The 14,031-nt window shown below is 41.5% G+C and overlaps 1 protein-coding gene across 2 annotated transcripts in view; it reads right to left on the bottom strand.

Moving 5' to 3' along the window:
• PTPRO (protein tyrosine phosphatase receptor type O) overlaps nucleotides 1-14,031 on the bottom strand; it is a 245,685-nt gene that overhangs the window by 84,897 nt on the left and 146,757 nt on the right. For both annotated transcript variants that reach the window (XM_047742814.1, XM_047742813.1), the window contains exons 6-7: nucleotides 13,432-13,593; nucleotides 2,089-2,285 (exon numbers count right to left, since the gene is read on the bottom strand). In XM_047742814.1, the coding sequence (XP_047598770.1) occupies nucleotides 2,089-2,285; nucleotides 13,432-13,593 (359 nt within the window). The remainder of the gene's footprint in view (nucleotides 1-2,088; nucleotides 2,286-13,431; nucleotides 13,594-14,031) is intronic.

The raw sequence follows: 14,031 nt of genomic DNA on the forward strand, positions 1-14,031 counted from the left end.
ACAGGCACACAGGTCAATGGAACTGAAGAGAAAGCCCAGAAATGGACCCTCAACTCTATGGCCAACTAATCTTCGATAAAGCAGGAAAGAATGTCCAATGGAAAAAAGACAGTCTCTTCAACAATGGCATTAGGAAAATTGGACAGCCACATGCAGAAGAATGAAACTGGATCATTTCCTTAAACCACACACAAAAATAAACTCAAAATGGATGAAAGACTTCAATGTGAGACAAGAATCCATCAAAATCTTTGAGAAGAACAGGCAGCAACCTCTTTGACATTAGCTGCAGCAAATTCTTCCTAGAAAAATCACCAAAGACAAGGGAAGCAAGGATAAAAATGAAGTATTGGAACTTTATCAAGAACTTTATAAAAAAAAAATTTTGCACAACAAAGGAAACAGTCAATAAAACCAAAAGACAACTAACAGAATGGGAGAAGATATTTGCAAATGACACATCAGATAAAGGGCTAGTATCCGAATTTATAAGAACTTATCAGGGGCACCTGGGTGGCTCAGCAGTTTAAACCTCTGCTTTCAGCTCAGTTCATTATCCCAGGGTCCTGGGATTGAGCCCCACATTGGGCTCTCTGCTCAGTGAGAAGCCTGCTTCCCCTCCCCCCATGCCTGCCTCTCTGCCTACTTGTGATCTTTGTCTGTCAAATAAATGGATAAAATCTAAAAAAAAAAAAAAAAAGAACTTATCAAACTTAATACCCAAAGAACAAATAATCCAATCAAGAAATGGGCAGAAGACACGAACAGACATTTCTGCAAAGAAGATATCCAAATGGCCAACAGATACATGAAAAAGTGCTCAACATCACTTGGCATCAGGGAAATACAAATCAAAACCACAGTGAAATACCACCTCACACCAGTCAGAATGGCTAAAATATTAACCAGTCAGGAAACAACAGGTGTTGGCGAGGATGTGGAGAAATCCTCACTGTTGGTGGGAATGCAAGCTGGTGCAGCCATTCTGGAAAACAGTATGGAGGTTCCTCAAAGAGTTGAAAAGAGAGCTACGCTATGACCCAGCAACTGCACTATTGTGTTTTTACGCTAAAGATACAAATGTAGTGATCCAAAGGGGCCCGTGCACCTGAATGTTTATAGCAGCAATGTCTACAATAGCCAAACTATGGAAAGAGCCTAGATGTCCATCAACAGATGAATGGATAAAAAAGAGTGGTGTATATCTAGAATGGAATACTATGCAGCCATCAAAAATGAAATCTTGCCATTTGCATTGACATGAATGGAACTAGAGTGTATTATGCTGAGTGAAATAAGTCAATCAGAGAAAGACAATTATCGTATGATCTCATTGATATGAGGAATCTGAGAAACAAGACTGAGGAGCATGGGGGAAGGGAGAGAAAAATGAAACAAGATGAAACCAGAGATGGAGACAAACTGACTCTTAATCTCAGGAAACAAACTGAGGGTTCCTGGAAGGGAAGGGGTGGGAGGGATGGGGTGGCTGAGTGATGGACATTGGGGAAGTTATGTGTTATGGTGAGAAAAATAAGTAAATTAATTAACTTAAACAAATAAACTCCCTGAACCTTCTGCTTGGTCGTCTCCTCCCCTGGGTAACAATTTTCTGGCCAGTTTCTAAATCCTCTTACTCCAGTCCATATCTCCTCATGCACAGTTCTTTCTTTCTGTGAATTCACAGGGTTTCTTGATCAGTTACTTGTAGCCTAGGCCTTATTTCATACTCTGCAGTAACTGTATGCTCTCTTATGCATTGTTCTCACTAGATTATAAACTCGGCCAGAGGCAGATACATAGCAATTATCTAGAATCCCAGCATCTATCCTATCCAAGTACCTGGCACATTGTTAAGTGTCTTGAATGAGGACTGAAAATAAAAGAGATGCTAGTGCTCAGAGCAGGGGGAGGAAGACTATAACTGAAGAACCATGCACACTCGTTTCCTGCTCACAACACCAACCCCCTAGGAGGACCCCCCCCCCCACCTGCCATCTGCTTGCAATGACCTCCTGGCTCTGCCTGCTGTCTGGGATGCAGGATGTGAGTGAGCAAGCCCTTCAGCGTCTCCCCCAGTTCCTTTACCTGAGTACAGTACTGCTTTTCTAGCCTCTGGCTCTCCTTCTGTTTCTGGCAGGTAAGCGACACCACGGACACGATGGTGCCATTGTAGTTCTCCTGGGAAGATGTCCAGGACATCAGCGCAGTCGTTGAGCTTAGGACGTGGACACTCACGTGCTGGGGCTTCTCAGTCAGTTCTTCGATCCACTCTCCTGAAGGGCCTGAACATTTCAAATAAAAGCACAAGGGAGGTTTCATGCTGAGCTGGTGGAGATACGAGTTGAGTTTTAAAAACTTGTTTTTTCCTTTCACCCTTACACACAGAGTCAAGGTAAGACTGGCGGCTGGATGGGCACGGCCCTCTGTCCCCTGCCTCTGAGGTTCTTCCAGAGAGAATCGACTTCTCTTTCAACGCAGAGTAGGTGTGGTAGTGGGGGCATTTCATCAGTGTTTAGAATTCCTCTGCTGTTAGGATCTTCGGTCACTAGAAATAATGACTTTGAGATTTAAATTACCCTCAATTGCCATCATGGGAAAAGATTTCAAATTTGGTAGCAGCGGGATCAAAGAGATGGTGTGCGACTATATTGAGAGAAGAAATAGGCAACAGGCGGGCTCAGTTACAGAAGCTGCCTGAGAGCTGAGTGATCATTTGAGGGACGCGGTGCATTCCTCATTATAAAGTATCTCGTCAGAAGTGCCCACCATTAGCTTTGTTCTCTTAAGTTTCTCAAGCGGTTATTAGCACCGTGCCTGACCCGCGGTAAGGACTCAAGAATTGTTGAGGCGGTTATTTTCTATGGAAGTTCCTTGTTGAAATGCACATGTGCAATTTTCCTTTATTTGCTTAGGATACAGGTCTCAGTGTCTTAATAGGGAGCTGTATTCCTTGGCTGGGATCCCGGAGAGGGAAAGGAACAAGTGGCTCTCCCTGGAAGAGCCATCTTGGGCTCATAGCCAATGCGGTCAGGGAGAGAATGACCATAAAAAAAATGACAATAATAATGATGGCAAAGAGACAGAACACTCAGCATGTTCTAGGCTCTGCTTTAGTATGTGCTTACATATGTTACATATGTTAACCCTTTACTTTTCATAACAGACCTATGAGATATGTACAAGTATTTTTTTTTTAAATTTATTTGACAGACAGAGATCACAAGTAGGCAGAGAGGCAGGCAGAGAGAGAGTTCGAGGAAGCAGGCTCCCTGCTGAGCAGAAAGCCTGATGCAGGGCTCAATTCCAGGACCCTGGGATCATGACCTGAGCCGAAGGCAGAGGCTTTAACCCACTGAGCCACCCAGGTGCCCCTGATAAGTACAAGTATTAATTCCACTTTCAGATGAGAGTGCTGAGGCAGAGGGAGGGTAAGTAGATTCACCCACAGGAAGGCTGGTTATAGAATCCATGCTCTTAACCCCTGCATGAAACCTCTGGGGGCACTTGGAACTGTCAAAAGCACTGGTTTAGGGGCGCCTGGGTGGCTCAGTGGTTTAAGCTGCTGCCTTCGGCTCAGGTCATGGTCTCAGGGTCCTGGGATCGAGTCCCGCATCGGGCTCTCTGCTCAGCAGGGAGCCTGCTTCCCTCTCTCTCTCTCTCTCTCTCTCTCTCTCTGCCTGCCTCTCTGTATACTTGTGATCTCTCTCTGTCAAATAAATAAATAAAATCTTAAAAAAAAAAAGCACTGGTTTAGAGATGGGAAAGTTGACCAAAACTCGGCTTTGACTTTGACCTTGGACAAATGTATAACTTCTCTGAATCTCTGTCAATGCACGGGCTAAATGGATTAAACCAATGAAATGTTAGAATTGAAAACTTGAGAGATCCAATACCTCACTTAAGTGATGAGAAAACTGAGGTCCAGAGATGTGTATGACTCTCACACAGCTAGTAAGTGTCTGGGGGCCAACCTAGACCTCTGGTCTCCTGGATCAGTGCTTTGTGACAATTTATCATGATGCCATCAATCGCTGAGATCAAATGAGATCACAAGTGTTAGAGAACTCTGTAATTGTGAAGTGTGTTCATTGCTGTTAGGAAGATTACTGGGGTAGCTGGGGCACAGAGAGCTGAAGTGGGAGGAAGCAAAAGCAAAACAAATTCACTTGTTCAGTGATTTTACATTAGGACTAACTCTGATAATCAAGCCAAGGTCATGGGTCACTGCATGCTACATGGAAATGGACTTTGCTATCAAATATTCCTGGGTTCTAGACCTCATTTGAACACTTGGGAAAGTCACTAACCTTTCTGTGCCTTGGGATTTTTTTCCACCTGAAACATGGAATCACTGAAATGTAAAGCTGTTGGGGGACGAATGTAAATCTGTACCTTTCTTCTCATCTCATCATTTTGAGGAAAGCCTTCAAAACCACAGAAATACAAATCATAATGCAACAAGAGAAACATAAATCTTAATGGAATTTAATAAATATTAAATGTCATAGATTAACACCAGAACAATTTGGTCAGGAAAATGGGCCGTGAATATCGTTCGGCTGATATGAGCCTGTACTATGTTGAGGCGGCTTAGTGAGTACCAGGATGTTATTTGTATCTATAGTTTCCAGTTTTAAACTAAAGACGCATATGCAGTACCCCTGAATAACTCATTACTGCAGATCAGAATAGCCTAAACACTAAAAATATTATTCTTTTAATGCGAGAGAAAAAAACCAGAATTTTCAGTGTCTTATATTCTTCCAGATGAATATTAAGATACATCTCTTTGAAATAATCATATTTTTGAGCAATTCTGACACAGTCTCAATTTGGATACTCTAAAGCAGAGTGCCTGACACATGAAAGTTGTTCATTTGTTGAAGGTACAACAGAATTAATAAATTAGTAGTATAACCCCAGAGTAGGAGTTTATAATTTGGCATGCAAAATAAGATGTACACGAATAAAACAAATCTAGAAAAATATTATACACAAATAAGCTCTGTATTTTGTGTGTGCACTATGAAACACAATAGAAATTCAGGGAAGGAAAGGACTAGCATATGCAGAATAGCTGAGGGGGAATTCTCTAGAAGCCTTGACACTTGGGGTGCATCTCTACTGAGGGACACGAAACCTTCTGGTGAATGAAACATTTTAGCTTCACAGGAAGAACTAAATAGTAAATTTCATTCTCATTCTTGAGTGACTAACTGAATGCCATGCAGGCAAAATCATGACTATTCTTTCTGTATACCTCATGGGTCTTTAGGCCTCTTACCAATGGCAACATTTTTTTTTTTTTTTGAGATTTTATTTATTTATTTGACAGAGATCACAAGTAGGCAGAGAGGCAGGCAGTGGTGGTGGGGGGAGCAGGAAGCAGGCCCCCTGCTGAGCAGAGAGCCCGATGCTAAACTCGATCCCAGGACCCTGAGATCAGACCTGAGCTGAAAGCAGAGGTTTAACCCACTGAGACACCTGGGCATCCCAACATTTTTGGCTTCTTAAATAGAAATGCTACAAGGGACCTTTTCAACATTTTTCAGCTGTTAAATAAATGGATGTCTTCCCTCTGTCCTCCTCATTCTCCCATCCACCCTTTTGAAGATTATTTTCTGAAAGGTGATATTTGCCTTTGGAGAAGTTGACAAAGTATGTGGTGGTCATCTTTTTTGAAGAGTCATTTTTTTTTTTAAAGATTTTTTATTTATTTATTTGTCAGAGAGAGAGGGAGAGAGAGCGAGCACAGACAGAATGGCAGGCAGAGGCAGAGGGAGAACCAGGCTCCCTGACGAGCAAGGAGCCCGATGTGGGACTCGATCCCAGGACGCTGGGATCATGACCTGAGCCGAAGGCAGCTGCTTAACCAACTGAGCCACCCAGGCATCCCTGAAGAGTCATTTTTATCCATTGCCTTCTGGTTTTTTCTTTTGGCAGATGGAAGGCACATTTAACTGCTGATAAACGAGGTAACTGATTTTTGGCCTTGAAACCTCTGGTGAGCATATTCCGGTTAGCTAAGAACATTACAGACTTGCACAATTGGTGCAGCTTCTGGAGGCTAGTTATTTGCTCCATTATTGCCCCTCATGGAATCAGGGGAAGCCACTCGAAGACTTGAATTGGGGCTTTTAGAATGCTCTAGCTTTGTCTTCTTGGGCCAAATTTATGGTGACCACCTAGGTCCCACAACACTTACATCTCTGGTTTTCTTCTGAGCTCTCTCAGCTCAATATTCTACTCAGACTTTTCCCTCAGTCCAACAATATCAATTTTCTATACGGCCTCAAACGGAAGTCACAGGTCCTAAACAGGGTGTCTGTGTCCTTGGAGGGTTTGGAGGGTCTGTTACAGCTAGTGTGGGATGTCAGCTTAATAAATGTTCAATTATCACCATAATAAAAAAATCCGTAAGTTAAATCTCTGGGTAGGTTTATCACTATGAAACATGCATATATTTCTTCTGCTGTCAAAATCTCATGGATCGGAGGAGTCAAGATGGCGGAGAAGTAGCAGGCTGAGACTACTTCGGGTAGCGGGAGATCAGCTAAATAGCTTATCTAAAGATTGCAAACACCTACAAATCCAACGGGAGATCAAAGAGAAGAAGAACAGCAACTCTAGAAACAGAAAATCAACCACTTTCTGAAAGGTAGGACTGGCGGAAAAGTGAATCCAAAGCGATGGGAAGATAGACTGCGGGGGGAGGGGTCGGCTCCCGGCGAGCGGCGGAGCAACGGAGCAAAATCAGGACTTTTAAAAGTCTGTTCCGCTGAGGGACATCACTCCAGAGGCTTAACTGGGGTGAAGCCCAGGCGGGGTCAGCACGGCCTCAGGTCCCGCAGGGTCGCAGAAGGATCGGGGGTGTCTGAGTGTCGCAGAGCTTACCGGTATTAGAACAGGGAAGCCGGCTGCAGAGACAGAGCCGAGGAGTGACTCTCAGCTCGGGATTGCCTTGAACCGGTCGCAGGCTCGGTCAGCTCGGAGCACGGCCGAGGCCAGGGTGACGGGAGTCATTGGGCGCTGTTCTCTGAGGGCGCATTGAGGAGTGGGGCCCCGGGCTCTCGGCTCCTCTGGGCAGGAGACCGGGAGGCCGCCATCTTCATTCCTGTCCTCCGGACTCTACGGAAAGCGCTCAGGGAACAAAAGCTCCCGAAAGCAAACCCAAGCGGATGACTCAGCGCGGCCCCGGGTAAGGGCGGTGCAACTCTGCCTGGGGCAAAGACGCTTGAGAATCACTACAACAGGCCCCTCCCCCAGAAGATCAACGGGAAACCCAGCCAGGACCAAGTTCACCTACCCAGGAGTACAGTTTCAATACCAAGGAGAGCAGCGGAATTCCAGAGGAGAAGAAAGCAAAGCATGGAACTCATGGCTTTCTCCCCATGATTTTTTAGCCTTGCAGTTAATTTAATTTTTTTTTTCTTTTTCAATTTTTTTTCTTTTTCTCTTCTTCTGCTAAATTTTTTTAACTTTTACCGTTTCCTTTTTTAACGTTTTTTAAATAGTTTATCTAATATATATATATATATTTTTCCTCTTTTTATATTTTTTCTTTATCGGCTTTCTTTTTTTAAATAGTTTCTTTTTTTTTTTTTCTTTTTGAACCCTTTTTTATCCCCTTTCTCCCCCCTCACAATTCGGGATCTCTTCTGATTTGGCTAAAGCATATTTTCCTGGGGTTGTTGCCACCCTTTTAGTATTTTACTTGCTCCTTCATAAACTCTTATCTGGACAAAATGACAAGGCGGAAAAATTCACAACAAAAAAAAGAACAAGAGGCAATACCAAAGGCTAGGGACCTAATCAATACAGACATTGGTAATATGTCAGATATAGAGTTCAGAATGATGATTCTCAAGGTTCTAGCCGGGCTTGAAAAAGGCATGGAAGATATTAAAGCAACCCTCTCGGGAGATATAAAAGCCCTTTCTGGAGAAATAAAAGAACTAAAATCTAACCAAGTTGAAATCAAAAAAGCTATTAATGAGGTGCAATCAAAAATGGAGGCTCTCACTGCTAGGATAAATGAGGCAGAAGAAAGAATTAGCGATATAGAAGACCAAATGACAGAGAATAAAGAAGCTGAGCAAAAGAGGGACAAACAGCTACTGGACCACGAGGGGAGAATTCGAGAGATAAGTGACACCATAAGACGAAACAACATTAGAATAATTGGGATTCCAGAAGAAGAGGAAACAGAGAGGGGAGCAGAAGGTATATTGGAGAGAATTATTGGAGAGAATTTCCCCAATATGGCAAAGGGAACAAGCATCAAAATTCAGGAGGATCAGAGAACCCCCCTCAAAATCAATAAGAATAGGTCCACACCCCGTCACCTAATAGTAAAATTTACAAGTCTTAGTGACAAAGAAAAGATCCTGAAAGCAGCCCGGGAAAAGAAGTCTGTAACGTACAATGGTAAAAATATTAGATTGGCAGCAGACTTATCCACAGAGACCTGGCAGGCCAGAAAGAGCTGGCATGATATATTCAGAGTACTAAATGAGAAAAACATGCAGCCAAGAATACTATATCCAGCTAGGCTATCATTGAAAATAGAAGGAGAGATTAAAAGCTTCCAGGACAAACAAAAACTGAAAGAATTTGCAAACACCAAACCAGCTCTACAGGAAATATTGAAAGGGGTCCTCTAAGCAAAGAGAGACCCTCAAAGTAGTAGATCAGAAAGAAACAGAGACAATATACAATAACAGTCACCTTACAGGCAATACAATGGCACTAAATTCATATCTCTCAATACTTACCCTGAATGTTAATGGGCTAAATGCCCCAATCAAAAGACACAGGGTATCAGAATGGATAAAAAAACAAAACCCATCTATATGTTGCCTACAAGAAACTCATCTTAAACCCGAAGACACCTCCAGGTTTAAAGTGAGGGGGTGGAAAAGAATTTACCATGCTAATGGACATCAGAAGAAAGCAGGAGTGGCAATCCTTATAGCAGGTCAATTAGATTTTAAGCCAAAGACTATAATAAGAGATGAGGAAGGACACTATATCATACTCAAAGGAACTGTCCAACAAGAAGATCTAACAATTTTAAATATCTATGCCCCTAACGTGGGAGCAGCCAACTATATAAACCAATTAATAACAAAATCAAAGAAACACATCGACAATCATACAATCATAGTAGGGGATTTTAACACTCCCCTCACTGAAATGGACAGATCATCCAAGCAAAAGATCAACAAGGAAATCAAGGCCTTAAATGACACACTGGACCAGATGGACATCACAGATATATTCAGAACATTTCATCCCAAAGCAACAGAATACACATTCTTCTCTAGTGCACATGGAACAGTTTCCAGAATAGATCACATTCTTGGTCCTAAATCAAGTCTCAACCGATATCAAAAGATTGGGATCATTCCCTGCATATTTTCAGACCACAATGCTCTAAAGCTAGAACTCAATAACAAGAGGAAATTTGGAAAGAACCCAAATACATGGAGACTAAACAGCATCCTTCTAAAGAATGAATGGGTCAACCAGGAAATTAAAGAAGAATTGAAAAAATTCATGGAAACAAATGATAATGAAAACACAACGGTTCAGAATCTGTGGGACACAACAAAGGCAGTCCTGAGAGGAAAATATATAGCGGTACAAGCCTTTCTCAAGAAGCAAGAAAGGGCTCAGGTACACAACCTAACCCTACACCTAAGGGAGCTGGAGAAAGAACAAGAAAGAAACCCTAAACCCAGCAGGAGAAGAGATATCATAAAGATCAGAGCAGAAATCAATGAAATAGAAACCAAAAAAACAATAGAACAAATCAACGAAACTAGGAGCTGGTTCTTTGAAAGAATTAATAAGATTGATAAACCCCTGGCCAGACTTATCAAAAAGAAAAGAGAGAGGACCCAAATAAATAAAATCATGAATGAAAGAGGAGAGATCACAACGAACACCAAAGAAATACAGACAATTATAAGAACATACTATGAGCAACTCTACGCCAACAAATTTGACAATCTGGAAGAAATGGATGCATTCCTAGAGACATATAAACTACCACAACTGAACCAGGAAGAAATAGAAAGCCTGAACAGACCCACAACCAGTAAGGAGATTGAAACAGTCATCAAAAATCTCCAAACAAACAAAAGCCCAGGGCCAGACGGCTTCCTGGGGGAATTCTACCAAACATTTAAAGAAGAACTAATTCCTATTCTCCTGAAACTGTTCCAAAAAATAGAAACAGAAGGAAAACTTCCAAACTCATTTTATGAGGCCAGCATCACCTTGATCCCAAAACCAGACAAGGATCCCAACAAAAAAGAGAACTACAGACCAATATCCTTGATGAACACAGATGCAAAAATTCTCGCCAAAATACTAGCCAATAGGATTCAACAGTACATTAAAAGGATTATTCACCACGACCAAGTGGGATTTATTCCAGGGCTGCAAGGTTGGTTCAACATCCGCAAATCAATCAATGGGATACAACACATTAATAAAAGAAAGAACAAGAACCATATGATACTCTCCATAGATGCTGAAAAAGCATTTGACAAAGTACAGCATCCCTTCCTGATCAAAACTCTTCAAAGTGTAGGGATAGACGGCACATACCTCAATATTATCAAAGCCATCTATGAAAAACCCACCGCAAATATCATTCTCAATGGAGAAAAACTGAAAGCTTTTCCGCTAAGGTCAGGAACACGGCAGGGATGTCCGTTATCACCACTGCTATTCAACATAGTACTAGAAGTCCTAGCCTCAGCAATCAGACAACAAAAGGAAATTAAAGGCATCCAAATCGGCAAAGAAGAAGTCAAACTATCACTCTTTGCAGATGATATGATACTATATGTGGAAAACCCAAAAGACTCCACTCCAAAACTGCTAGAACTTGTACAGGAATTCAGTCAAGTGTCAGGATATAAAATCAATGCACAGAAATCAGTTGCATTTCTCTACACCAACAACAAGACAGAAGAAAGAGAAATTAAGGAGTCCATCCCATTTACAATTGCACCCAAAACTATAAGATACCTAGGAATAAACCTAACCAAAGAGACTAAGAATCTATACTCAGAAAACTATAAAGTACTCATGAAAGAAATTGAGGAAGACACAAAGAAATGGAAAAATGTTCCATGCTCCTGGATTGGAAGAATAAATATTGTGAAAATGTCTATGCTACCTAAAGCAATCTACACATTTAATGCAATTCCTATCAAAGTACCATCCATTTTTTTCAAAGAAATGGAACAAATAATCCTAAAATTTATATGGAACCAGAAAAGACCTCGAATAGCCAAAGGAATATTGAAAAAGAAAGCCAAAGTTGGTGGCATCACAATTCCGGACTTCAAGCTCTATTACAAAGCTGTCATCATCAAGACAGCATGGTACTGGCACAAAAACAGACACATAGATCAATGGAACAGAATAGAGAGCCCAGAAATGGACCCTCAACTCTATGGTCAACTCATCTTTGACAAATCAGGAAAGAATGTCCACTGGAACAAAGACAGCCTCTTCAATAAATGGTGTTGGGAAAATTGGACAGCCACATGCAGAAAAATGAAATTGGATCATTTCCTTACACCACACACGAAAATAGACTCAAAATGGATGAAGGATTTCAATGTGAGAAAGGAATCCATCAAAATCCTCGAGGAGAACACAGGCAGCAACCTCTTCGACCTCAGCCGCAGCAACATCTTCCTAGGAACATCACCAAAGGCAAGGGAAGCAAGGGCAAAAATGAACTTTTGGGATTTTATCAAGATCAAAAGCTTTTGCACAGCAAAGGAAACAGTGAACAAAACCAAAAGACAACTGACAGAATGGGAGAAGATATTTGCAAATGACATATCAGATAAAGGGCTAGTGTCCAAAATCTATAAAGAACTTAGCAAACTCTACACCCAAAGAACAAATAATCCAATCAACAAATGGGCAGAGGACATGAACAGACATTTCTGCAAAGAAGACATCCAGATGGCCAACAGACACATGAAAAAGTGCTCCATATCACTCGGCATCAGGGAAATACAAATCAAAACCACCATGAGATATCACCTCACACCAGTCAGAATGGCTAAAATTAACAAGTCAGGAAATGACAGATGCTGGCGAGGATGCGGAGAAAGGGGAACCCTCCTACACTGTTGGTGGGAATGCAAGCTGGTGCAACCACTCTGGAAAACAGCATGGAGGTTCCTCAAAATGTTGAAAATAGAACTACCCTATGACCCTGCAATTGCACTGCTGGGTATTTACCCTAAAGATACAAACGCAGTGATCCGAAGGGCCACGTGCACCCGAATGTTTATAGCAGCAATGTCTACAATAGCCAAACTATGGAAAGAACCTAGATGTCCATCTACAGACGAATGGATAAAGAAGATGTGGTATATATACACAATGGAATACTATGCAGCCATCAAAGGAAATGAAATCTTGCCATTTGCGACGGCGTGGATGGAACTAGAGGGTATCATGCTTAGCGAAATAAGTCAGTCGGAGAAAGACAACTATCATATGATCTCCCTGATATGAGGGAGAGGAGATGCAACGTGGGGGGTTGAGGGGTTAGGAGAAGAGTAAATGAAACAAGATGGGATTGGGAGGGACACAAACCATAAGTGACTCTTAATCTCACAAAACAAACTGAGGGTTGATGGGGGGAGGGGGTTGGGAGAGGGGGGTGGGGTTATGGATATTGGGGAGGGTATGTACTATGGTGAGTAGTGTAGTAGTAGTAGTAGTAGTAGTATGCTGTGAAGTGTGTAAACCTGGTGATTCGCAGACCTGTACCCCTGGGGATAAAAATATATGTTTATAAAGCTTTAAAAAAAAAAAAAAAGAAAAAAGAAAGGATGAATACCCAAGTTTTGTAGCAACATGGATGGGACTGGAAGAGATTATGCTGAGTGAAATAAGTCAAGCAGAGAGAGTCAATTATCATATGGTTTCACTTATTTGTGGAGCATAACAAATAGCATGGAGGACAAGGGGAGATGGAGAGGAGAAGGGAGTTGAGGGAAATTGGAAGGGGAGGTGAACCATGAGAGACTATGGACTCTGAAAAACGATCTGAGAATTTTGAAGGGGTCGGGGGTGGGAGGTTGGGGGCACCAGGTGGTGGGTATTGTACAGGGCACGGATTGCATGGAGCACTGGGTGTGGTGCAAAAATAATGAATACTGTTATGCTGAAAAAAAATAATGAATACTGTTATGCTGAAAAAATAAAAAATTAAAATAAATTAAAAAAAAAAATCTCTTGGATCCGGGCCTCTTCTGACCTTGATGATTTCTCAGGGTCTCTGAGGTTTGATGAATAATTGATGCCTGAACATCATTAATCTCCCCAGCTCTCTTGTCCTAGCTCCCCCATAAGTGCAAAATAATCTCTTTTGGTACTTACTGATATAAAAACTGAGTGATTTTGCTGACTGGCTTTTTCGAGTTTCACAAGATCCTGAGGAGCTAAAGGTCGTCACAGATAACTTATATTTCCCAGGCTCCTTCAGTTCTGCGACAAATTCGTGTGCTTCTTCATCCACTGTCAAATATTCAGTAAAGTTTTCTGCATCATATATAAAAAAAGAGAATACATATGAATTGAAACCTGGAGGGGTCTTGAATGTAGACAAGTCAATACAAAAAAATTCGTAAAAATTGTGAGTTACAAGACCCTATTTTCCACAGAATATACTGTGGAACAGAAAAAAATAAAAGACAGATTAAGGGCAGATGAAGACAGATATCTTTTATACAAGTAATGCCAGGTAAATGTGAAGACTTTTGACTCAAATAATTGGAAATAGCAAAAGATTTCAATTTTACATATTATTTGGGTATGGTAGATTGTTCTATAATCCAGGGTAGAGGAATCCACAAATTTTGCTGTCTTATTTTTAAATACTTTTTTTTAAAAAAGATTTTATTTATTTATTTGACAGACAGAGATCACAAGTAGGCAGAGAGGCAGACAGAGAGAGAGGAGGAAGCAGACTCCCTGCTG

This window comes from Lutra lutra, chromosome 8 (genome assembly GCF_902655055.1).
Source record: "Lutra lutra chromosome 8, mLutLut1.2, whole genome shotgun sequence".
NCBI lineage: Eukaryota > Metazoa > Chordata > Mammalia > Carnivora > Mustelidae > Lutra > Lutra lutra.